This window comes from Alternaria alternata (assembly GCF_001642055.1).
Source record: "Alternaria alternata strain SRC1lrK2f unplaced genomic scaffold CC77scaffold_19, whole genome shotgun sequence".
NCBI lineage: Eukaryota > Fungi > Ascomycota > Dothideomycetes > Pleosporales > Pleosporaceae > Alternaria > Alternaria alternata.
In genome coordinates, this window is record NW_017306208.1 from 256,503 (window position 1) to 280,318 (window position 23,816).

The 23,816-nt window shown below is 50.3% G+C and overlaps 8 protein-coding genes across 8 annotated transcripts; 4 read left to right on the top strand and 4 right to left on the bottom strand.

Annotated features, from left to right (window-relative positions):
* Positions 1 to 75: 75 nt before the first annotated feature.
* On the top strand, positions 76 to 3,253 carry CC77DRAFT_1011616 (RNB-domain-containing protein; the record flags this gene model as incomplete). The annotated part of the gene is made up of 2 exons (XM_018523722.1): positions 76 to 237; positions 284 to 3,253. 2 exons carry the CDS (start codon positions 76 to 78, stop codon positions 3,251 to 3,253), a joined length of 3,132 nt encoding a protein of 1,043 aa, XP_018382564.1.
* An 865-nt stretch (positions 3,254 to 4,118) lies between these two features.
* Positions 4,119 to 7,702, top strand: CC77DRAFT_279987 (hypothetical protein). The gene is made up of 5 exons (XM_018530996.1): positions 4,119 to 4,440; positions 4,540 to 4,878; positions 4,925 to 5,327; positions 5,377 to 5,934; positions 6,049 to 7,702. Exons 1-5 carry the CDS (start codon positions 4,294 to 4,296, stop codon positions 7,617 to 7,619), a joined length of 3,018 nt encoding a protein of 1,005 aa, XP_018382565.1. The 5' UTR covers positions 4,119 to 4,293; the 3' UTR covers positions 7,620 to 7,702.
* A 2,257-nt stretch (positions 7,703 to 9,959) lies between these two features.
* On the top strand, positions 9,960 to 10,949 carry CC77DRAFT_942485 (alpha/beta-hydrolase; the record flags this gene model as incomplete). The annotated part of the gene is made up of 1 exon (XM_018534864.1): positions 9,960 to 10,949. One exon carries the CDS (start codon positions 9,960 to 9,962, stop codon positions 10,947 to 10,949), a length of 990 nt encoding a protein of 329 aa, XP_018382566.1.
* Positions 10,950 to 11,035: 86 nt separating this feature from the next.
* Positions 11,036 to 11,923, bottom strand: CC77DRAFT_942975 (hypothetical protein; the record flags this gene model as incomplete). Its single annotated transcript, XM_018534889.1, has 1 exon — positions 11,036 to 11,923. One exon carries the CDS (start codon positions 11,921 to 11,923, stop codon positions 11,036 to 11,038), a length of 888 nt encoding a protein of 295 aa, XP_018382567.1.
* A 2,337-nt stretch (positions 11,924 to 14,260) lies between these two features.
* On the bottom strand, positions 14,261 to 14,653 carry CC77DRAFT_894300 (ankyrin; the record flags this gene model as incomplete). Its single annotated transcript, XM_018533517.1, has 1 exon — positions 14,261 to 14,653. A coding segment is annotated over one exon (393 nt), but the record flags the coding sequence as incomplete, so codon positions are not given.
* A 217-nt stretch (positions 14,654 to 14,870) lies between these two features.
* Positions 14,871 to 16,374, bottom strand: CC77DRAFT_280242 (hypothetical protein). The gene is made up of 4 exons (XM_018530998.1): positions 15,703 to 16,374; positions 15,239 to 15,647; positions 15,035 to 15,132; positions 14,871 to 14,979 (listed from the first exon to the last, which is right to left on the bottom strand). The coding sequence occupies exons 1-3, from the start codon at positions 16,119 to 16,121 to the stop codon at positions 15,127 to 15,129; spliced, it is 834 nt and encodes a 277-aa protein (XP_018382569.1). The 5' UTR covers positions 16,122 to 16,374; the 3' UTR covers positions 14,871 to 14,979; positions 15,035 to 15,126.
* Positions 16,375 to 17,251: 877 nt separating this feature from the next.
* On the top strand, positions 17,252 to 17,906 carry CC77DRAFT_1064410 (hypothetical protein; the record flags this gene model as incomplete). Its single annotated transcript, XM_018528721.1, has 2 exons — positions 17,252 to 17,433; positions 17,486 to 17,906. The coding sequence occupies 2 exons, from the start codon at positions 17,252 to 17,254 to the stop codon at positions 17,904 to 17,906; spliced, it is 603 nt and encodes a 200-aa protein (XP_018382570.1).
* A 592-nt stretch (positions 17,907 to 18,498) lies between these two features.
* On the bottom strand, positions 18,499 to 22,736 carry CC77DRAFT_1064411 (hypothetical protein; the record flags this gene model as incomplete). Its single annotated transcript, XM_018528722.1, has 3 exons — positions 18,499 to 20,803; positions 20,854 to 22,067; positions 22,119 to 22,736. 3 exons carry the CDS (start codon positions 22,734 to 22,736, stop codon positions 18,499 to 18,501), a joined length of 4,137 nt encoding a protein of 1,378 aa, XP_018382571.1.
* Positions 22,737 to 23,816: the final 1,080 nt, after the last annotated feature.

Genomic DNA, 23,816 nt, shown 5'->3' on the forward strand with positions numbered 1-23,816 from the left:
CACGGGCCGTTCAAACGCGCCTTCCCTCGGCCGCTCTTTTTTGGATTGACGACATCATTCACGATTCGCCTCAAAATGTATCCTCGTCTTGGGCGGGCTGCAGGCAATGTATGCCTGCGATGCCAATGTCGTCTACTGGCCCAGCGAAGTAGTTCCTGTTCAACACAAAATATTCGTGGACTTTCTACTGTAAAAGTTCCACAAACGCAGAGGCGGGCGCTCCATGCCGCTGCCAACGTAAGTGATACGTCCGGTATGACAACCAACGACTAACAACTGTCAGCGCTCACAACAATCCACCCTCACCACCACCACTCCTACGCCCGCCCCAGATCCGTCTCTCCTTGCTCGCCCCCAAGGAGTTCCAGTCCGTGAGCATCTCGAGCGGTGGCAACATCAATTTGGTGGACCGACAGAAGAAATTCTTACGGCATTCGAGAATCACCCCGCACGCAATAATACGCAGAACGGACTATCAAAGTTGTCGTCCGCTCTCAAGGCCGACCAGGATGCAAAAGAGAGCGAGTGGGATGTGGCGGAGGAAGATGAGGCAGAAGAGGTCATTACTATCGGCCTTTTCCTGAAGCCCGGCGACGTGGTCGAACTCACGCAACCGGGCCGTGAACCCGTACTTGCTGTTTTCGTGCAGCAACTGAATAATGAGAGTCAATTCTTCTCCGTCAATGGTCGATGGACACATTCCTTGATTGGTCGCGTGTCTTTCGCTATCCAAGGCTGCATCGATCCCGCACTTCTTGAGCCACTCGTTCCCTTCCTGCCTACAAATCCTGGCTTAGCCAATCCCAAGGGTGAAGTCCACGTTCCGAGAGAGTTGTCCGCTCCGGTCGTAGCGACCCTCGAACAGATGACAGCAGAAGCGGAGAACATTTACAGAACAAATGCCTCAGTACTGGACGGGGCCTACGATGTCTTGGCAGACAACACCAAGACACGTATGATGACACTGGCACAGATTGCGAAGAAACTGCTGGGGAAGCAAGATTCTTCCTGGGTATCCTCACCAGCAGCTCTCCTGGCCGTTCGAAAGGCTCTCCACCACAATGAATTTCGTTTCAACTCCGATGCTCGCAACCACCGTCTGACGAACATTTTTGCTATCCGACCCAAGGCTGATGTCGAGGTCATGGAGGCAGTCCAAGAGTGGATCCGAGAATATCGCGAATACCGTGCCTTGTCTGTGAGAAGTTTCGAGACCATCAAGGATGCTCAGCAAGCCCGCACCGACGGCTACACTTACGTTGCGAATTTCCTTGCGAAGGCCCGCAAACTTATCGCAAACAGTCGAAAGTTCCGTGAGCCAACCTACGGGGGTCTTGGACCTAGCAAGAATTCCTCGCCACCGGACGGATCCTCCAATCTGCGCATCACTTGGGGAGAGACATTTTCAAACACTGACAAACAGATCATCAAGTTTCTACAAGCATGGGTACTTACTGATCAGTTCAAGGGTATGGCTGGTCTTCAATCTGCTTGTACGAGCTTGGTCTCGTCATCAGGGTTCTACGGTTCAGATGTCTTCGCCGGCACAGGAACTCACGACGACACTCTCAGCAACATCAAAAAAGGTACTGGTCTACTGTTCCTACAAGAGATAGGTGTCATCTCGCCCCACGACAATCGCGCGATCTATGACGAGCAGCTGATGCTTCCCACCGTCCGACAGTCTCGCAACCTGGAAGTACTTAACAATAAAGTTGAGCTTATACGAAGGAATCCTGACTTTCGAGATGCAATGGCACATCTTCGCCACGATTGGGGATCGACGACAGTATACTGCATCGACGATGTCGGCGCCCACGAGATCGATGACGGCATATCGATCGAACAAGTCAAGGGTGCATCTTCTGAATTCTGGATTCATGTACACGTTGCGAATCCAACAGCATTCTTCGACAAAACCCATACGCTATCTGGTCTTGCCGCCCACATGACTGAATCCGTGTATACGCCAGAGCGATCTTTCCCTATGCTTCCAGCTTGGGCTGCCCAAGGGCACTTCAGTCTTGACAAGAACCGCCCTGTCATCACCTTCAGTTCCCGTATTGACAGTACTGGCTCCGTCTTGGAAACGAAGATACAGCACGGCACCGTTCACAATGTTGTCAGCATCACGCCATCCGAGGTGGCTGCTCTTCTTGGTGACAACAGTCCGAGCAAAACAAGAAAGCTTGTTGTCGGTGGTGAGGTGCCACGCGGCACAGAACGGCAACCTCCGAGCCTTGCTCCAAGTCAACTTGATGACCTGCGTAATCTTTATACTGCGGCCCAAGCCTTATGGACGAAGCGAAGGACTGCTGGCGGTGTTAAGTTTGCTACCGGGGGTATTAGTGCTCGTGTCTTTGAGAGCGCCAGCCAGGGTGGCTTGAGCTGGAACGCCCCATCATTGGATCGGGCACGTTTTATTCAAGGAGACCCGATAATCGAGGTAACGAATTCGATCTCGGACGGTTTGATGCAGTTGGAGATCGGACCTAAGAACATTACCGAAGAGATGATGCTGCTTGCCGGTCAGACAGCGGCTGCATGGTGTACTGAGCGGAACATACCCGTGATGTATAGGGGTACGATCGAACCACCAGGCGGAGATTTGGAACCAAAGGAGCTGCAACAGCTTGTGCAGACCCACTACGAAAAACACGGAAAGGTACGACTGGATCTCCATTCGCGATGGACAAGATCGTTAGGCATGGCCGTTGCACATTCTTCGCCTTTGCCACACAAGATCATCGGAGTCCCTAGCTACATCAAAGTCACAAGTCCTCTCCGTCGCTTTACAGACATGATTGCGCACTGGCAAATCGAGGCTGCCCTACGCTGGGAAGCACAAAACGGCAGAAAATTTAAATTGGCGCCGGGGTCCAAGTCCATACTCCCCTTCTCACAAAGCCAAATGCAAGAATCTATCGTCACACTTTCCCCTCGCGAGCGGATCATAACCCAGACCAAGCGGAATTCCACACGCTTCTGGGTTACCCAGGCTATCCTTCGTGCTTTCCAGTACAAGGAAGCGGAGCTCCCTAAAACATTCACGTTCTGGACAAGGTCTGTGAAGGTAGGGGCGGGGTTGGTGGAAGGTGAGATACCGGAGTATGGCCTCAAGGTTTTCATGAACAGTCATGACTGCGAAGAAGGTGATGAATGGGAAGTGGCGCTGGAGAGAGTCGACCTTTTTCTGAGAACCATCTGGGTGAAGCCGATTCGCCTCTTGGACCGAACTAACAAAGCTGTCTAAGCCACTTTGCTAGAATCTTCTCATCTGCTTTTCTCGCAACTGCCGACAGAAGATCGCGGAAGTTGAATTCCTGGGCGACGGTGGGGTTGGTTATGTTTGACGTCCCGGCAGACGGTATGCCTGGCACGCGAACAATTTCAGGTTCCGATGGTGGCAAAACGAGGCGTTTTGGTATTACACCGCGGGGCTTGCGCTCCGTGATTGTAGATCACTCTCAACAGCCCATCGATTCCAAATTGCCAGCCTCGCATTCGCATCAATTCTGCTGCGGAATAAAAAAGACAGTACGCAGTAGTAACGTCCGAAACAACTAGGACTGTCCAATGAAAGCTTGAAGCAATGGAGGCGTTCCAACACACGCCCCTGCAAGCCACACCAAGCCACGGTGGCACCTGCTACGAACAACCAACATAGATGTAGATCCGCAATGTCAAGATCGAGTTCTCCGCTCAGTTGTAGGAAGGAAGCATTTAACCGGCAAGCAATCCGGTTCGTTGTGCATGCATATGCGCGCGTGGGCAGAGAAGGGTGGGGAGACCCAGAGGCTCGGGCCGTCGACAGGTGCGTCAGATCTGTGTGCTGTGTCAAGCATCCTGTATTGTTCCGATGGCCCCTTCAACCCGCTTGGCGATATCTTTTGTACAACTGCGCCTCGGTGTTCCATGCGTATTAGCGTAAGCGCAATGTAATACCGCCAGTCCGGGAGCTCAGACTACGGTGAAAGCCCAGCATTTCTAACATTAGCGCTTCTTTACTCTACCAATGGCTCGGAGGCTTCCCTAACTGGAATGAGGCTTCGCGTTCGTGTGTTTACTTATCACGGCAGTGCCAGTGGCTAGAGGTGATATCTAGAATGTTCCTACAAAACAGATGACGCGAGCTTCTCGTTGACACGAATCGACCAAATATATGATTCTGACTCGATGTATACCACACTGTCTGCCACACTCAACAAACAATTGTATCATTCTCGAAGTGTGTCTCTCTAGTTAGTCTTATTCAATATTCGATACGGCACGACAGACTAGTTTTGTTCTACTATGTCAGCTGCAGAGGTTCCATACGAACGAATACATATTCCTCAAGATCATTCTCCTGGTGCGGCCGACACCAACCGAAGGAAGCAACAGCCACAACAGCCACGTCAATTGCTATCATGCACGAAGTGTAGAGAGCGCAAGGTCAAGGTTGGTTTCCCTCCTCGGACTGCGGTCCACGCAACAATCTGTGAAAGCGATACATTAGCGGTTTGGAAAATGGGCGTACATCGCGCTGACTTGGCATAGTGTGATCGCACAAAGCCATGTTCGGCATGTTGTGCTCGTGGCTCTCCGCGGGACTGCTACTTCATCGCAGAGGACGGCAACTATGCTCCAATCCAGCAGAGTTACGAGCTTCGGAAATTACGCGCCGAGAACCTACGACTCAAAGAACGACTACGCTCCTGCCAAATACCGCTGGATGACGATGACGCTGGCCGCGAAGTCTCACCCGACTCTGTCTCCAGAGAGGGCGCTGCTACATCTCACAAGCGACGCACAACTAAGCAGAAACGCTTCCAGACTTCAGAATGGCAAGACAGCATCTATTTTGGCTCGCCAGGGCTGGCTACTGTCGTCAGCGATGTGTGTATACGTGTTCAAGCCTAAACATCAAGACTGACATTCGAAGTTCACTGCAGCGGACACTAGCTGTCTACCATTATCCTACACAACACCTCGCGGCTCGGATATGTTCCGCAGCTCGCCAACGTATCCCTACCCGACTCTTTTCAGTGCTGCACCGGACGAATGTTTTCCACAACTACTAAGCTGTCTGCCCGAGAAGCAAGAACTTATGGAATACTTGGGAGCTTTCCAGAGACGAGTCTATCAAGTGCCTGCGGAGATGACGAACAATGAGGTAGAGGACTTCTTGTCAGACGCTAGAAAGAATTCTGAGCTCTATCCGACTACTTTGGCGTTTCTATTTGGGCTTATCGCACTGGGGGCACAGCACTCAACGTGGGATAGAGGAGGAGGACAATGGAAAGCCAAAGTCATCGAAGTCGAAACGCAGAAGAGCAATGTCTACAGTGAGTCTGCCGGAGGACATTGGTAGCAGGACTAACATATTTGACACAGTTGCAGCAGCGATGCAAGCTTTACGACTGGCCTCCTTTACACACAAACCATCCCTCTCCTCAATTCAAACGCTGCTCATGATCGGAAGTTATCTGACAAACGATGGAAGAATGCTAGACGCATACACCTTATTCGGTACTACTATCCGCCTCGCCCATTCGATTGGTCTTCATCGTCACCCGAAGTATCTTGATCCGGCACCTACGAACGAGAAGGACTGCGCAGTGCGACAAAAAGTGTGGTGGCATATGTTGCACCTGGACGAACACATGTCCATGACGCTCGGCAGACCTCTTGGAATAACCGGCATCGGAGATAACCCTTGGCCAGTCGAATTGACGACTGATCCGGTCTTGCTACGTTTTGGCGAATTTGTCAATCATTTCACCGTATTGGCCAGGCAAATCATGAGTTGCGACCGCTTGACGAGTGCCAGGATTGATGAGCTTACAGACGCACTTCGAAGATTACTGGATACGGTGCCTGAAACGCTGCAATTCAACGACACCTGGATGTACCCTGAGACTAATTTGCCTGACCTGTACGCTATAGCTATTGGTACGTATTACTCCCCCATGTCATCACTTCGGTCATATTTCCCGAATGGTAGACTTTTAGCTGCAATACTGTAGCGTAAACAACCATGTGTCCACATTCACTCACATGTTATAGTGTACTTCTGTAAAACGCACACGTACATTGTGCTCTTGAATCGGCAGAGATTCGGGAAGCACACCACCCAGGACGCCGTGCCTATCGGCGCAGATAGTGCGACAGCATTCCAGGCTGTCAACCGCTTCCAGCCTGACACATGGTCAACACTAGCTGCTCGTCGCGCAAAAACGCTAGTACTTGCTTCATCGGAAGCTCTTCTTACCGCCTTCATCTTCTTTTATCACCGAGACCCAGCAGCGCTGATCAGTTGGACTCTAGCGCAACAGGCCTTCAACAGTTCCATGATCCTCCTATTGGACGCCATAGAATGCCGGATAATCACCGTTGGCGCCATGAAGGCAGAACAAGCGTTTGTCATCTTTAAAGATCTCTACGAGAACAACGTGCATAGCCTTGCCGGACTAGCCGTAGAAAAGATCAGCTGGGGTCTGCAAGAGCTGCGTACAGCCGTCACAAAACAGCCTGGGGTTCCACCACGAAAACAAGGAAATGCAGCAGCCCAAGAAGCTGACAAGAGTGAATCGACAAGGATTTTGAGTAGAAGTGATACAGTCATGGGCCATATGGAAATGTCCCTGCTCGAAGGCCCTGGTCAACATGCTATCCAAGACGTAGCGCTTGTCCCGGAAATATGGATTGATTCCCGGACCTCAACCCAATTTGGAGACCAACAACAAGGGCCATCTTATCTCCACACGGCAGATCAGAAAGAAACAGCATCCTCCAAGGAGGAAGCTGATAGTTCTAGACCAGCGGAGATCATGCAGGGTCTACGCAGATCGACCACGTTGCGACCAACGCCCACAAGATACGCGACAAGGTCCGGGGATGGTTACATGCAGCCGCATGGTTACACGGCTCCAACATCGCCCTCTGACTTCTCCATGTTGCATGGGCATGTAAGGAAAGACACGATGGGTCCTCACGAGTGGCAAACCTCTCAAGGAGACGAGAGAACCATTCCGCTTCACTTATACAATCAGTTGCAGAGGGTCACAGCGTCAGCAGAACCGGATAACGACATGTTTTGGAATCAAGGCTGGCACTTCGAAGCTCCGGACGGAAGTCAAGGACATGAAACCCCACCTTCCGCATGGAGCCATCCGCGAGAAGAGTCCCACAGCCTGCAAAGGCACAGATCCTGTCCCGGAATCCCTCCAACCAACGCACACCCGCCACTCTTGAGGCCGCATTATTCCCTGCCGAGCGAAAATGATAGATCAACGGCCCGAACATCGCGAAACACACCACTGCGGACTACTAGCTCAGGAGATTACAACCCCTTCGATGCACCCCAGTATTCCTCTTACGACTCGGATCCGAGAACTTACCACCACTTCGCCTCTAGCTCTGCAGTACCGTTACCGATGTCAAGTATCGCCGAGGCCGCAAATGTATATGCGCCGACCACTCACGGGATGTCCCAACAAGGAGAGCAAGTGCATATGAGATGCTCGGTCGCTATACATCCATCGACTGTGGGTCCTCTATCCTCGCTTACGCCTCTAGCCGAGAGCCGCGACATGGATGATTGGAGTGGATTCATGGGTAGTGAGGGGTTTAGATAAGGCGATATGATTATGACAGAGTAATGTGGAGGTCACTTTGCATAGAGGAGTTATTGGAGCAACACATTTTCAGCATTGCGAACGGGAAACATAGAAGCATACTTAGCGAATATCGGTATACATTTTACGACGTCCTTCACCCCACGTCCCGGACTTTTGGTTTAGCATGCCGTCATGGGAGTCAGCAATACAATATACCCCCACCAAACCCCCTAACATTCACATGTTGGTCTTTCCCATTTGCTTCTCGGTGCATGTATGGGTGCATGTACCCGACATGGTGGTCGTGATGGTCCCGATGTATGCGACCATGGAGTCATTTGTCACATCTGACCCGAGTACCTGGTCAGAATGCTCCAAGTCACACTCTCGCTCTCTCCTTCATTTCCTTCTTCAGTTGCAACAATGCATCCTCAACACCTCGGCCGTGTCGGATATGATGAAGAAAACCAATTCGGCTATTTGTCACTTTTAGCCCGAAAGTCCGGTTATAGCAGCGGGCTCAAAACGTGCGCGGCGGAGTTACAGCCTTGCCGTCCCTTGAATCGGCGACTGGATGCGGATCCCTGCGAAGGAAAAGGATGGGTGTAAGGGGATATTGCCTCAATGCATTGAGATAACATGTTTCTCTTAATCTGCAAAACATACACAATGACGCTACGGCCCGCAATATGAGCCACAGGTCTAGCCAGATACTCACATGCATATGGTTGGTGGGTGGTATCCCACCAATTATTCGTCCCATGCAGCAGCAACAATTACGCCATGTGCTAGAGACGCATCCTCCGCACCCCGATAGAAAGAGTGACAGGCTGCTGGGTCACCCTCATCTCGATCGAGCACCTGAAAACGGCACACAATCGTCATGCGAAGCCTGTCATTGGCGAAGCACGCGTGAAATCCACATTGCACAGCAGAAAAGCCGGGATCATGCACACGCAGTAAAGCGCTCAGCGCCGACAAAGTCGCTGCTGCAGGGCGTCATCCCGTCAAAGCCATTGTTCTCTCGGATCCGAGGCAGTGGAGGCGACTGGTTCATACCCGAGTGCGAAATGTGATAGTACCCTGATCGACGTACGGGAACCTGTTTGGGAGAGTTTCGCGACTTGTCAGTGGCGTATTGTGTGGAGAGAAAGCGGTTGGGGTATGCAGCGCAACGTTGAGCCTCACTCGCCAGGGCAAGATCTCCGTAAGCGCGTGGGTGCTAGGATGTGCATGAAGGACAACGATCAAGGCATTACCTAGCTGCCTCGTGGGTCTTGCTGATCTCGGACGTGAGCGAACAACGCTTTTTTCGACGTCGAACATCCGTTCCCACAACGTGGTCTAGTCGTCATAGAAGGCAACGACATTATTGGCGCTGTGTAGTGCTTACTAGGATGATCAGCCTCGCTTATGATACGATACTTACGATATGAGTTTAGGCAATGATTTGTTTTTTGACATCTGTAACGTCGAAATCTTGGCTCTTACTTGTGACCAGTGGAATACTGCCAACTTCTGCGTGAATTTTCGGTGAAATGCTAAGACGCAAGTTGCAGGATCGCGCACCCCGAAGTGTCTGTCTACGTACCGAACGGTGTGTGTCATGTCGCAGCGGAAGTAGAAAAGTAGCACAACATTGAGTATTCACAGCATTGTTGATGCTAACATGGCGTGATTACTGCATGGTGCGCATGCAGCTGCCTGGTTAGTGTACCCAAACTTTCTGACGATAAGTCTGGTGTAGAACCTGGTGTATGTGTAAAGGTCTAGCTTCGTCGTGTTTTCTTGACGCTGTTGGCTGCCTACGTACATATACAATCTCGGATTCTTGATTGCCGAAGAAGAGATGTTAGAAGGCTGCGAAGACCGCCAATAAATATACCATTCCAAGACATAAAGCAATTCCATCCAATCTTGCGATATTGCCTCTTGTGGGGTAAAGCCTATGTCGCATTCGTTGGCAAAGAATAGAGCAGAATGTCCCGTTAGCCTGCACCCGTCTGACTTCGACTGGAAGTGCGAAACGAGATTGAGAAAACACTCCGCTCGTTGGAAAAAGGAGGAGTTTGGTTGTGTGCAGTTCTTCATGACATCTACAAGACTGTTGCCTGGCTTGAACAAAGAGAATGCGGGAAAAGTCGGAGTAAGCAGAACATCTGACGCTGTTGGTCGGCTGTCCGTCCAAGCCGACCATGTCTCTCCTAAGCAAACAGAATGCTCATAAAACCGAGTCTTGTGGTGATAACCTTTGGAATCGATGCAGACAGTTGCGACTATACTTGCAAGCAAAATACTGTATGCCCACCCCAACTCGTTCAGCCTACGTTAGATCAAATCACCATCGAACCCCCAATCATGAGCAAGAGCAACCAAGAGAGTTTGCCTAATCGGGATAGTAACTCGCACGAGTGTCGCTATCCCTTGGGCGATGATAGCTCAGATATTTGCACCCTTCCAGATGGCCGCAAACTAGGCTACGCACAATACGGTTCGCCTACCGGTCACCCAATCTTGTACCACCACGGCCTTCCAGGCTCTCGTCTCGAAGCCGCCTTTTACCACGACCTTGGCCTCGAGCTAGGCTTGAGGATAATTTCGGTCGATAGGCCTGGCATAGGCTGGAGCACACCACATCCCCAACGAACGCTACTCGACTGCCCGAAAGACCTCGAGAGTCTGATTGAACATCTGCAACTCGAATCTTACTCAATACTAGGCGCATCGGGAGGCGGTCCATACGTTCTCGCTTGCGCAGCATCGCTTCCCCCGACGAAGCTGAAATGCATATCCATCGTATGCGGACTTGGACCGATGGACATTGGCATGAAGGGAGCGGACTTCATGCACAAAATTGGCTTCCCATATGGATGGAAGTATACTCCCGAGTTCCTGATGGAATGGTATTTCAGCCGCGATGTCTTCGGGCGAATGGACATGACCGACGAACAGCGTCTTCAGCGCGCGCTGTCTCCCTCAAGTCTCGCCAAAATAAAGGATCCAAGGGACCGAAAGATCATGAACGATGATGACGTCATTCGCCTGGTATTGCGGTCAACCCGCGAAGCGAGAGCGCAAGGATTTGAAGGCATAGCTTTGGACGGGAAGGTGTTGTGTCGCGATTGGGGTTTCCAGATCGAAGGCATCAGAAAGGATCTGCGAGTACAATTGTGGTACGGCAAGGACGACTGTTTCGTGCCTGCCAATCATGGCGTGCAGATTGCAGCGAGATTAGGCGGTGATAATGGAAGGGTTGTGCTGAGGCTTGAAGACGATACCCATACTACTATTTCACAAAGGTGGCAGAGGGAGCAGCTGGAAGCCATTGCTGCGGTGATGCGGGAATAAGGATAGCAGGTCCACGCGCTGCCGCGGTTGGTGACGAAATGGCCCCGCTGGAGCCGAGCACCCCAAAATCTCCACTCTCTGCTTGTTCAACAGTCACCATATTCTTCATCACGATTCTTTCGGCTTGCTCTTTTCTTCAAACTCTCTTGCTCAACAGATCTGCTCTTCTCCATTTTGTGCTCTTCCATGCCAATCTTGGCTCGTTTTTGCGCAGCCTTCTCATTCTTGGGTTTCACCAGCTTAAGGTCCTCGAGCCAGGCTCTTGCATAGTCCCAAATATCGATAGTGACCGCCCATGGCCGCCTTCCGTACACCAGTCCAAGCGCGACTACCAAGCAGACAGGCACGCCGATGGCCCAGAGCTTATAGAACTGCGGTTTTCCAGGCCGGAAATCATCGCCCATGCTAAAGATGCCCGCGAGCAATGTGAGCGGAAAGACAACAGAGGCGAACAAACTAAGACGCAGGCTGAATTCGCCATCTGAGACGCCTCTGAATGCCGCGCGCAGGTTGGCGAGATCGTTTGAGACGGAGTTCAAGGCCTCCGCGCGATCGCGCAAAGGTTGCATCCTTGTGTGAATGGTGAGAAAGTCCTTTTGTGCACCTTGTAGTGCTAGGGACGCGTCTCTATCGACGCTCTCGGAACCTAGTTGGACCCCCAGGCGTTCGAGATTCAGGTACATGGCGCGCCAAAAGTGGTTTAAATGTCGGCGCATGTAGTTGATATCCTTGGCGATTTCGTTGATCTTGAGTAGGTCATTTTTCCATTTCTGCCTACTCAAGTTGTCGTCAATCTGGGCTTGGTAGTCATCGGAGAACCATTCAGCTCTGGCGATGGTGGTGTTCATGAGTTCCAGCTGGTTCACCCAATGTTGCGCGACGTGTTTGAGAAGGTAAAACGCTGAGTTGGACGACTTTTTTTTCGTTTCCTGAATGAGCTCGGGAGTGGCGAGCTTCGTCCAGTAGAACACCATCTCATCCATGGCACTCGTAAGATTCCGCCTCCTCTGGAATATTCCGACGTTTGCCTCTTTCGCTCCCATGCCAACTTCGGAGAACATCAAAGGAGCCAATGTAGAGCATCCGTTATGATACGGCCAGCTCCGATGCGATTTACCCTGGAGGGGGTGAGTTGCGCCCCAATCTTGCGCTCTCCAGAGCGCCGACCTACTTTTGAATGGCTTCTCGGCCTGCAGGATCAAACAATCATCCAGAGTTTTGAGTTCGCTTGGTTCTATCGGAACGCCGTTGAATGTAGGAACATCTGGGTTTGCTGGTTTTGTGGGTGGTATCGCGCAGGTGGCAGCAAATGCAGGGTCTACAAGGATAACAGCTATACTCATGACTGTTAGCCATGGGTAACGGCTTCGAGATGGTCTGGAGAACTTACCATCCCACCCCAGATCATCTGGTGTTCCATCTGACAACGAGCTCTGCGATGTCCAGAATGACGCGCATCGTCTCACAAAAGCATGTCTTCGATCGGGCTTGCCCAGCGAAGGTATATCGATATCTCTCCACCTTTCGTACCTCTAAAAGTGGGTGTACAAAGTTAGTGTATGTGTTACACGCAATATTCACGGAGACACTTACGCGCCGATTGACTGCAAATGACGTTTGTAAGCTAAGAACGTCGACCGATTTGGGCTCGAGCAAGGTACGCAGTTCGTAATAGCGCAAGGTAAACGACTGTTCCGGTATCGACATCGAAGGCAGCCCCCTGTGCGGAATAGACCAGGAGTCCGTAAAGTTCCAGGTATTCATTTGTTCGCTGAAAACCAAAGGATCCACACCTAGATGATGACCTAGTGCGTCGACGTATTCTGGCTCCATATCCTCCAAGATGAAGAGGCGTCTGTGTTTCTCGTCGCGACTTTGCGTGGCTGGTTTCTTTTGCAGATATTCTCTCAGCGCGTCAGCGCTTTCAAAGGCTCCTTTATCTATCACGGAGTTACTTTCATCTTTGAACTCCAAGCAATAGCATCGTCCTGGTGCTCGCCTGTGTTGCTCAAGGTAGTGTGAATTGACAGCCTTGCGCCCTGGCTCTTCTTCGTTAGCCAGCTTCTCTAAGAATGATTTGAGTGCTGGAAATGCATCTTCGAGGGTCCCGAGGCATTGCAGGTAGGGCTTGTCCTTGAAGCGTTGGTGGGGTTCAGCTGGCTTCATGCCGGTATGTTGCTGGTCTTGCGCTGACGAGTCTGTAATAGTGATGGGTTCTTTGAGTACATCCATATCAAGTGTTGATTTTGAACCGTCGTGAGCGCTTGTAGTCAAACGCAGTGGCCTGTATTTTAAGGCTGGGATGAAGGACTTTATCGATCAGTGCATGCGTTTGACCGGATGCTGACTTGATATGAAGGCATAATTTAGCGCCGTGTTTACCCCTCGTCCGAAGATGGTGGCTGATTCACTGGACCTTTTGGATTGGATATGAACTCTTTCTGAGTCAATTACGTCGCTGGGTTGATTGCAATGTTGGTGCGGCTGAGCCCGCTGCGCCCCAATGGCTGGTTGAGCTAACGACCCCGCCTCTCAGCCTCGCATATCTTCATCGGAATCTAGGCAACCATTCTTCAAAGAGTCTGTCGCAAACCTCTCAAAAGTATGTCTGTCATATCCAGACTCGAGTATCGACTTATGATACATCGAAGACCTCATCGGCATCTTTCCGCAAGGATAAGGATGGTCTTTCAATACAAGGATCCATACTGCGAGGACTACCAGTACCATAAAACATGATAAGAAAGTCTTATCTTCGAGACTGATACAAATCCTGGACAAACAGCGAAAGCATATTTGTGTTGTACACGACAACTACCAGGATTTATGTACGCTGATACAATGCCTTGATGGTGTTGACAAGGCATTTGCAATCGTGCGATGCTACCAGAATTTCAGCATAGTTTTTGAGTTCCTATTTGGTTGAGTTGCTCATGAAAGCCTCAATAGAACAGTAAAACGTAATTTAATAAATGCGCGATCCACCTGAATTCGCCCTTAAATAACTTTTCAAACATCCTAGTTTACATGCGCGCTCATATCACGCTTATCGCAGGACCGTCACTCGCCTGGGTACTCCAGTACAGCATCGCAAATGTTAGAAGTAGTAGCGCAACTATGTTCCATCTCATTTTATCAGCACTTCTGCCCTGACTTGCCGTCTCAGAAGTCAAACAAGTGTCTTGTTTCCTGCTGCAAACACCCGAATGGCCAAGCGTTTCGAAGTAGTCCACGACCGCTTTTGAAGCATATTGGCATGCCAAGTCCGCCGGAGTCTGATCACTATGGTCCTTGTAGCTTAACTGGTGGGTTGCACCCTGCGCTATGAGACGCTGAGCAGCGATAAGATTGCCGCGCATAGCGGCGTGGTGGAGTACCGTACGACCCTGATCATCAATAGTGTCGAGATCGATACCTCTCTCCAGCATCAAGTTGATCGTGTCCGGTCGGCCACTCTCGGTAGCGTAGTGAAGCAGGGTTCTTCCAGAAAAGTCTGGCATTGACATGGCTGCTGCATCTGGACCTGCAAGGAAGAAGGCGATGAGGTCTGCGTTACCTCTTTGTACGGCATAGTGCAGCATAGACTTTCCGTACACGTCTTTCAAGCTATGGCATGATGGTTCTCCTGGTCTATTTGGAAAGCAGAGGAAAGTTTGGTGAGAGGAGCTACGGCTCCATGACGCCCAATGCAGTACAGACATACCGCTCCGATCTTGCATCCAAGGGTCAACATCATCGGCGTGATAGAGCATAAGCTGCCGTATCACATCGTTGAAGAAATAGTGTAACGCACTCCTACCTTCGTTGTCTTGCTGGAAAGCGTCTGCACCGTGTTCTAGAAGTAAGCGAGCACACTCGAAGTCTGTCCCTTGCTGTACAGCTACATGGAGAGGCGTCCTAATTGTATTTAGCGAAAAAGGATGATAAAGGACGAAAGCACTTACTGGCCACGATCGTTCTGCACATTGACGTCAAGGCCTTCATCGATCAACATCGTGGCGATGGCTGGCCTACTGTGACGCACTGCATACTGTGTCATGCTTTGTCAATTTCTGCTCTCTCTCTCATCCACGCGTGATACTTACATGCAGCATACTGTGACCTCCTGCAATGCGATCGGATAGACACAGTGTGTTAGATGATAATTGGTTTTGGAGGTGACATATATCGTCCTTCTTTATAGCTACAAAGTGGGGATGATCGTAAGCAAGTACTCTATGATATCGTATCATCCAGCGGAAGTTTAGGGTCGGATCGCAAGACCGTGTTCGATAGCCGGCAACGCTCACCTTCAACCGCCGACTAGTGACTTTTGGCATTGACATGATGAGCGAAAAATGATGACCTTCCGACTGAGGCAGCGTAGTGTGTATTTCCTTCCCAGAACGGGACCAGCGTTTTACCACTAGCCTTCCCCCAGACAGAGCCATATCGATACCTAGCATCTGGATATGATATTGGTAACCTCTCAGTACTCCAATAGGTTCAGCTATCCTCGCTAAAGAAGCAAGCCGATTCTCCCTTGTATGTGGAATCCGCATCGAGATCCGAGACACTTTGTCAGGAATCATCATCTGACTTTCTTTGTAGATGTGGGGTATCATCGAGATCTGTGGGGTTATCGGTAGAACGGGTTGAGTAGGATGCGGTAGGCGCGTTAACAATGACGTTTGGGCATGGATTTGTCTCAAGAGCGTCCTACACTTTTGTAAACGTTTGATCCAAAGATTGGTCTAGAGTCAAGATGACGAACATTTGTGCTACCAAGAAGACTTGGGAAAGGATGGTATTCCATTGATCCAGAGATTCGAAAAACCGCTTGAGCTGCCGATCGAATAGAAGCCATTTGCAGCTTTCGTGAACCCTGCCGAGACTACTCCTGACCATGCGCGTTCCTCGAGCGCTTAATTTGCCTTCCAGTAATATGGCATCCTTAACGAGCTCGCCTATACCACAGAGTTCCAGATCTAATTGACAATCGCCCGGAAGTTGTTTGCAAGTCTGAACGATGCTAGCGAGTGTGATGGAGAGGAATCCAAGCCGTTCGCTCTGCGTTCGAATATCCCTGGGAGCATCGATAATCGAATTTACCGCGTCATGGATGACTTTGATCGTGCCTGCGGCCGCCCCTAGCAATGTTATAACACTTGCTGCGCTGGAGATAGGGTCCATAATCTAGAAGTTGGCATCGCGCGCTATTGACTAAGCTGAGGTGAGTTTAGCGAAGGGTAAAGTGTTGGAGTAACATTCGGACCAGGCTGGGTGGCTATCAGCTTTGTACTCGAAGAGGCGAACTTGGCAGGACGTAAGACGGCGCAGTTCGTACGCCCTTTCGCCTGGCGAGGCCAGCCACGGAGGGCAAGCGCGTCCTTGAGGATTCTCTAGGTGTGCTGGACGCGACATGATATAACTGGAGTGCAACCCTTCGGACTGCACCGGTGACTGGGAAGGCTGAGGGCTGCATTTGGGGCTGCACAACAGATGCCCTATGACGACAGCAGAGCTCTCCATACATACGCTGCACAAACACTATATAACGCATGATTGTCGTCGGACTGTCTTGCTCAACTATTTACTCACCAGCTCCAAGATCTGGTATCAACGGCCTTCCCATTCTACACGAATCGAGATAATTAAGGGCACAAGTCTGCAAATATGGCGCGTCCAAAAACACCAGATCAGGCCACGTCGCAAGCCACGTACGCGAAAGATGATAAAGTATGGGTATTGTTAGATGGTACAGTGTCGTTCCAACAAGGTTGCAGCGTGCGCTGACTATCCTTAGTTGAGTGGGAACTAGGAACTGTGATGGGCCCTGGAGGGTCGAGCGAGAGCTCTGGGCGGTGGTTAGTGGCGCGAGATGCCGAGCCCCACGACCCGCTCGTGTTCGATACCAAAAACATCAGGAAAAAGTGACCGTAGTGGTTCAGCGCAAGACCTGGGAGATGATGATGGACATATACTCTATAGTTGTTTGCAATCGAACCATTCTACATGCCAAATTTTTGTAAATCGCATCTGAACCCACGATTCACCGAAGGTTCGGATTCCGCTGTTATGAGAGGATGAACGAGTGAGAATCAGGCCGACAAGATAGCACTTTGACTTCCGTTATTCGGAAGAACGCCTTGGGCGACAAGGTTTATCGATAAGCGGCAGAACGTGACGCAAAGTACGTGATGCAGGTGCTAGCTAGCAAGCAAGCATGAGCTACCCTGGAAGACCCACCATCGGGGCTATGTAGCTATAGCAAACAAACTCCTGTAAGTCCCAGCTCGCCCTCTCTCCTATTAGTCTGCAATATGTCTGATATGATGGGTTCTTCCCAGGACAACGGCAGCCAAAGGCGGTGGATACGCAACAACACGTTCCCCGGAGATCCGCCAACTGCGGGAGATCCGCCAACTGTGGGGACACTCATGGACCATCTCCGACAAATCGCTCTATTTCCTAGCTTGCAGCTACCTGGCGTCCAACGCGTGCAGTTAGTCGACCACCCGAAAGCGCAGATATGGCATATGTGCTGACCGCATCAGAGCAAACAGTGTTTCACAAAACTCTCGTGGCCGCGCTGGCGGAGCCTACGTTGCACCTGCGAGCCGCCCAGCGACAGGTGCTGCCGACCGGAGGCAATGGCATCTGCCTGCTCCCCAACTTACTATCACCAAATATACGATCAGCTACGACAACTTATCTGAGCCTCCAAGCCCCTCAGGCTACGATCCGGAGCATCTCGGCCTTGCACTTCAGCCTGCGCCCAGCGCTGGAGACACGACGCCTACCGCCCAGTCGCCGCAAACCCCTACCTTAGAATCACCGCAACTACCTGCGCGCAGGCCCGATACTGAAAGTGATATGATTGTGGAGGAAGAGCCTCAGGAGCGAGATGACATTACGCCATGCACCCCCACCTCGTCAATATGCGACGTGAGGGCATGGCACTTTGAGTGTATGTGAAAAGTCCTCAAGCTTAGATGCAGAAAACTCAGGCGTTTGTGTCAACATGTTTCTTATTGGAGTCTGGTTCAGGGCCCTTGTACCATGTATCACGGTTAATACCCTTTCTCGCGCACGTTCTGGGATGTTTTGGTTTCATTTTTCTCGAGGCGTTGAGTCATCTCTTGGCCATAACGTCAGTAATTCATGGATCTTCTCTTGCTATACCAAGTGAAGTTGGCTGTCGATGGATTGGGCAACATAATGCGGTTAGATAACCCTGTATATAATGACCGCAAAGCAGGTGTGCTTCCTACATACCTGATACCTATAATACGAAACTGTATCCATCGTTTGACGTCTATCATCTTTGTCAAGCTTAGAACCCCTACAGACTAAAGGCTTCTTCTCGAGAACGATGATCATGAGTCTTTGAGCTAGACTGTAGCCTAGAACTATTGCTCTACTTTGTTCAGACTTAGTGTGCTGTGATGTTGCGTACCATAAAGTATCGATGTCATATAGTCTACCTATGATATTTACTGCGCAGATGTACCTAGGTGTGTGCACGAATTGTGAGATTCAGGCCAACTGGTTTCCTACAAATTACTGTCTACAAATTCTGATACGAGTACCCCAGGTAGAGCAGCACTACAACAACGAAGATGGAGACCTTGAGCAGCACTTCTTGCCGTACCCAAGAGCTTTCTTCTTCGCTGGGTTCTGCCTCCAGCCTATATGTTTTTCTAAGCTCACTCGCCTCATCCCTTTTGCCCATTCGCCTCAGCGCTCTCACAAGCAGAGACGCGCAGGTTTTGGTGCATGTAGTGTATTCTCCATGGGATGCGTACTTGCCGAAATTATCTGTGTACCATTCCAGAAGTTCCCGTAGGCTTTCGATGGCAATCTTCACATGTTGCTTGTTGGACTGGAGCCTCGCCTCGTTAAGCCTACGTTCCACATCCATAGTACGCCGGACCAGCCCGTACCTATCTTCCATCCTACCTCGCACGAGTTCCAAAGTGTATATTGCATCTCGGATAAGGCCCTTGCCTCCTATCCTGGTATTCACCACTGCGCTCGCTACACGTATGTCGTCATGCCAAAGTTCGTCGCTCGCGCAATACTGTTCAAATGCACTCTCGGTCGACATGAGTAGCTCACGAGCCCTGTTCCAGAACTCTAGAGCACATTTCCGGTCTGTTCGAGGTCTTGAGCTGCCTTCCGCTAAGTGCAGCAAACCATCTTGGAAATTCGCCATGATCTGTAGTTTTCGTGGTGAAAGTGGTGCCAGTGGAGTACGCCTGTTCCCGTCTCTGAAAATGATATGCTCGTAGGTCTCTTGAATGACTCTGTCACCACTGTTGATCATCGCGTTTACGGCGTCGCTGACGTCCGATAGTTTTCGGTGCGCTTGGTCATAAATTGCGGACTGCCTATACATTCTGACCTCGTCCAGCTTGATCTCCAAGTTTATCAATGTCATCCAGGCTTGCCCTGAGTACGACCCCTTGAGTTTCTTGATGTCTGACCGTAGATCGGAGATCAGTTCACTTGCTTTCGATCGATACCCATTAGTCAATGTGTCTCTTGGGCAAGCGAGATAGATGGTGACTAGATGTCTTCCTAGGGTGAAGAAAACTTGAACTTGCTTCTCGCTGTCATCTTCGTCGAGTTTGTACTTGTAGTGTTTTCGAGTGTACTCCGTCACTGTGATAGCTTCTCTATATCTGTCTTGCTCCAGAAGGACCTTTGAGAAGGAAATAACAGCCTGTACAGCAAGATGATGCATCAGAGGCTTCTGTTGCTGAGGGTATTCAATGGTGAACTGTACAAAGCATCTGAAGTGTGGCATGAACGGTTCTTCGGACTGGTGGGCCCCGGAAAATGTGTCGACTATCGTCGCCTTGGCAGCTTTGAGCGAAGAATGATAGGACTTGTATGTTATCGAAAGCGCCTTACTGTAGCGATTCAGAAAGCCCTCCGCCCTGCCTTCAGGGCCGTCATGCTGTTCGATCCATTCCATAATGGCTCTACGAATGTTGCCGCGAATGGAGTAGACCGGGCCAATATCACATGAAGCTTTCTCGATAAGGCCACAGTCTTGCAGTCTTCCCAGAGACTTCAGCAGTCCCAACCTCTTCCTCTTTGTTGCGTGATTGTTCCTTAACGTACTCCATTCGACACCACGAGGGTCGAAGAATGCGAGCAGAAACAGAGTTCCAACCTCTCGAGGCCAAGTCCCAGGGCGAGATAGTGTACCGGCTAACGGTTGAAGAACGTACTCAAGATACGATGGGAACGGGGTTCTGATGACCGAGAGTCCATTCTCATCCACCAGCTCCTGCATTTGCACAGTGTCCATTCGGTCCTCCTCCATATGCACGGCAGCATATCTAATCATCGCAGGAGACCAAAGTTCTTTAAGCAGAGATTCGATCATGGTTGTGTCGACTTCGTTGCTCTTCAACCTTTTCCATTCTTCAATGTTCTGCTTGAAGAAACGCATAGAATCTGCGGAGGTGAGCGCGCATACCTCGATGCAGGGTGGTACACGCGCTTCGTTGATCGAGTACTTATCTACGATAGCGCGATCTCTTGTGGTAATCAGTATCTGATCGATACTACGTCTAGGCGTTGGTAGCATTTTCTTGAGTTCATTGATGTCATCAGTCGGATTGAAGCCGTCCACGACGATGAACCACTTGCCAGTTTTGCTATTTTCCAACCAGGAGCCAAGCGTAGCTTTTGTGACCTTGTCGCCTATTGAAGATTGGCTAATCGTATCTGCGATAGCATCGTACGAATTCCACAAGCTGTCTGCGCTAGTGGCATCTACGATAAACGTGTGTCTAGTCAAAGTCTGGTCCACAGGACTCAGGAACTGTCGCGCGTATTCAAGAGCGTTCCGAGTTTTCCTATTTGACGCAATTAGCCAGACTTCCGCGGAGTGACTGGTCTCGCTTACCCAATGCCAGCGACTCCGTAAAGCGCTACAATATCTGATTTGTGGAAGCTATTCGATATCTCCTGATACAGAGTTTGACCGCCACAGAGTATATCATCTTCCTGTGCCAACGATATGTTCGAATAGACTTGTTGTCCTGGAGTTTGCTGAAAGCTTCCAGTGGATTGAGGCGAATACTCATGCCATCGAAGAGTCTCCATAACTTGGAAGAACTGATTCGCACACCTCACGCCGTAAAGTTGATTTTCCTTAGCCCGTTTCTTCGCGCGTGTATAAGGATTGTGCTTTGTTCTTGCGCTGTAGCCTATTGACCGGTGGCCAATTTGACGCAGATAGTCAACTACCTTCACAGAATCTCCTCCTGAAGGTCCAAGAATGAACAGGTCGATCTCCACCTCCCAGGAGTATATACGTTCATCTATGGGCTGTAACATATCGGATATGAGAGCAAGCACATCGCGGCTTTGTTCTTCTTCGTGTATATCGCGCAGTTTTCCAATCCAACGGCGTACCGCTGGCATCGATCGGTGGAATGCGCCCCGATAACCTAATGCCTGAGGGTCGCGGTCTTCCTCCACTCTCAGTATTTCAAACTTGTCGCGGCCGTCAGCACCCATGTGTAGTAAAGTCGCCAATTCGAGGAATACACATCCAAGAGAAAATACGTCGTGGGTGCGAGCATGTGTTATTCCGTTCTCATTCGAATGGTCCTCAAAGAACTCAGGAGGTGCCCAGTACTTGTCTGTAACTATACTTTCAGTCCCAGTATTATCTACACGCTTGAGGTTCGAAGTCCCAAAGTCACAGAATTTCCAGATCTTTCCATCTTTGTTTTGGAATAGAAGGATGTTGCTTGGCTTGATATCCCGATGGTAGGCTACCATCGTGTCGATCTCTCGGTGAATATAAGTTAATCCAGATGCAAGAGCCATCATGGTGTCGAAGTATATGAAGCCAGATGATATATCAGCGGCTACAGCTTTTTCATCACTCATCCAGCCCTGCATGCTCATGGTGGCTGCAGGAGATAGCAGATATAGGCATTGAGCGGAGCTTCTCGCTTCGCGAGTCTCTTCTAGCCCTGCAAAGAAGCTTCCCCACAATGGTGTGATGTTCCTATGGGGTCGTTGGTGGAGTACCTTGACTTCCGAATCAACTTTTTCCCACGCTTTGGTAGCTTGCCTCCGAATTCTTTTGTATGCAACAACCACGTTCTACTGACGATTAGTGTAAACTCCTGCTATTTGGCTGAAGCTCATAAATACCTTGGAGACATCTTCATCTGCAAGAGGTAATAGAAATCCACGCGGTATTTCCACTCGATAAACCTCACCAAACGACCCGTTACCTACTCTTTCACGTTCGTTGGCAAACGGAAATTTGAAATGTAATGGATGCTTTACAGTCTCCGGTGTTGATAGGCTTGGCGGAAACACATACTGCTGTTCGTAGAACGCAGAGGCGAAACCACGGAATAAAGGCAATGTTTCCAGAGTCGATAAAGGACATGGCAGAGACGCAAGGCCAGGCTTTTGAATGGCGAAGAGGTATTTGTCGGTAAAGGCCCTGGCTTTGTCCGAGATCAGGTGGTGTGACTGATCCATGAGAAGAAGTATAGCATAGAGCTTTTGCTGGTTCTCCTTGATGAACAGAGCGAGTTCAGCTCTCTTTGCCTTTGAGATTCGTTGGAATTCCTCGTATTTTTGGAGTTGTTGAGAGATTCCTTCGACGGTGAAGAGCTCGTCGATATAACCCAGGGTCAGAAAACCGCCTCGAATAGGCAAATGATTCTGACTTCTCCGCCTTTCGATCTCAGCCATAAGTCTGTCCTTCAGGCAATCTGGAGGCGGGGAGGTTGCGAACCGCGCTAAGAGGACTCCCATTGTGTGAGCAGATATGAGAAAGGGGCTGTGACACATGTTACGCAAGCAGAACAGGGTGAGAGCACAGCTATGTAAGCCTGCTACGTGCTTACCTGCCACTCACATAGCATGTGGCTGTTCAAATTAACAGTCCAGCTCCAGCCAAGCGAGTTAGAACCTCCAGCGAAAAGCATCCTCGTGGCCGTTTTCAGTCAAAGCAGCGACGCAGGCTTCATTGTGGAGGCCATGGAAGGCGACTGAACCTATGGCAGGTGATATCATCCCGTCGAATGAGGCAGCGATAAGCCTAGAAGCTCTGTTGACACGAACGCCTGTTTGCCTTCATTTGCCTTCATCTGCCTTCTTCTGCAGCCACTGCAAGCCCCGGCGGATACAGCTCTATCTCAACCTATCACCGATTTCTTCAGCCTCGCGGCGTCCACACCCTACCATTGAATGCATACACCCACTACGCTCACCGCAAATCATCAATCTGGTATCGACGATCAGGGACGAATGAGCAGGTGTAGGGCGCTCTTGCAGATGCGGATTGCTCACGCATCGTAGCTAGGTCGTGCGACACGCAACCATCTTGGCGTCTTCGGCGGACACATTGCCTTCGTCATGGCTGTCGCGTTGTGTTTAACTTCCTTGGTTCTGCATTTCGAAAGTAGTAATCCGAGCGACAGCAATATGTTACATCAGAATGCGGGGGCGAAGACTAGAAGAAGGCTGAAGAGCATCAGATGTGACGTGTCGGGAATCAAGAAGTTTATGGGTCGATGATCCGCCCGTCCCTCCCGCGGAGCTAGCACTGGTGCCCGCATCTGCCCTGATTCGGCGCCTGTAACAGGCCGCGATGAATCCGACATGAGAAACTTATAATGCAGACCAACACTATGAAGAATGATTCTTTGCTCGAACGACTCGGTAAAGAGGTTGTTTTCAAAGAAAGCTACTTGTTTCAGCTATAGGACTAGAGTTTGTAGACGTCCCGCAAACATCCTGCAGTCCTCGACAGAAACGAAAAGGCGCAGGAGATCCGAACGAGTCATGTTTTTTCCCCTTTCCCCTGTTGCACAAAACTACAAACATCCCCAT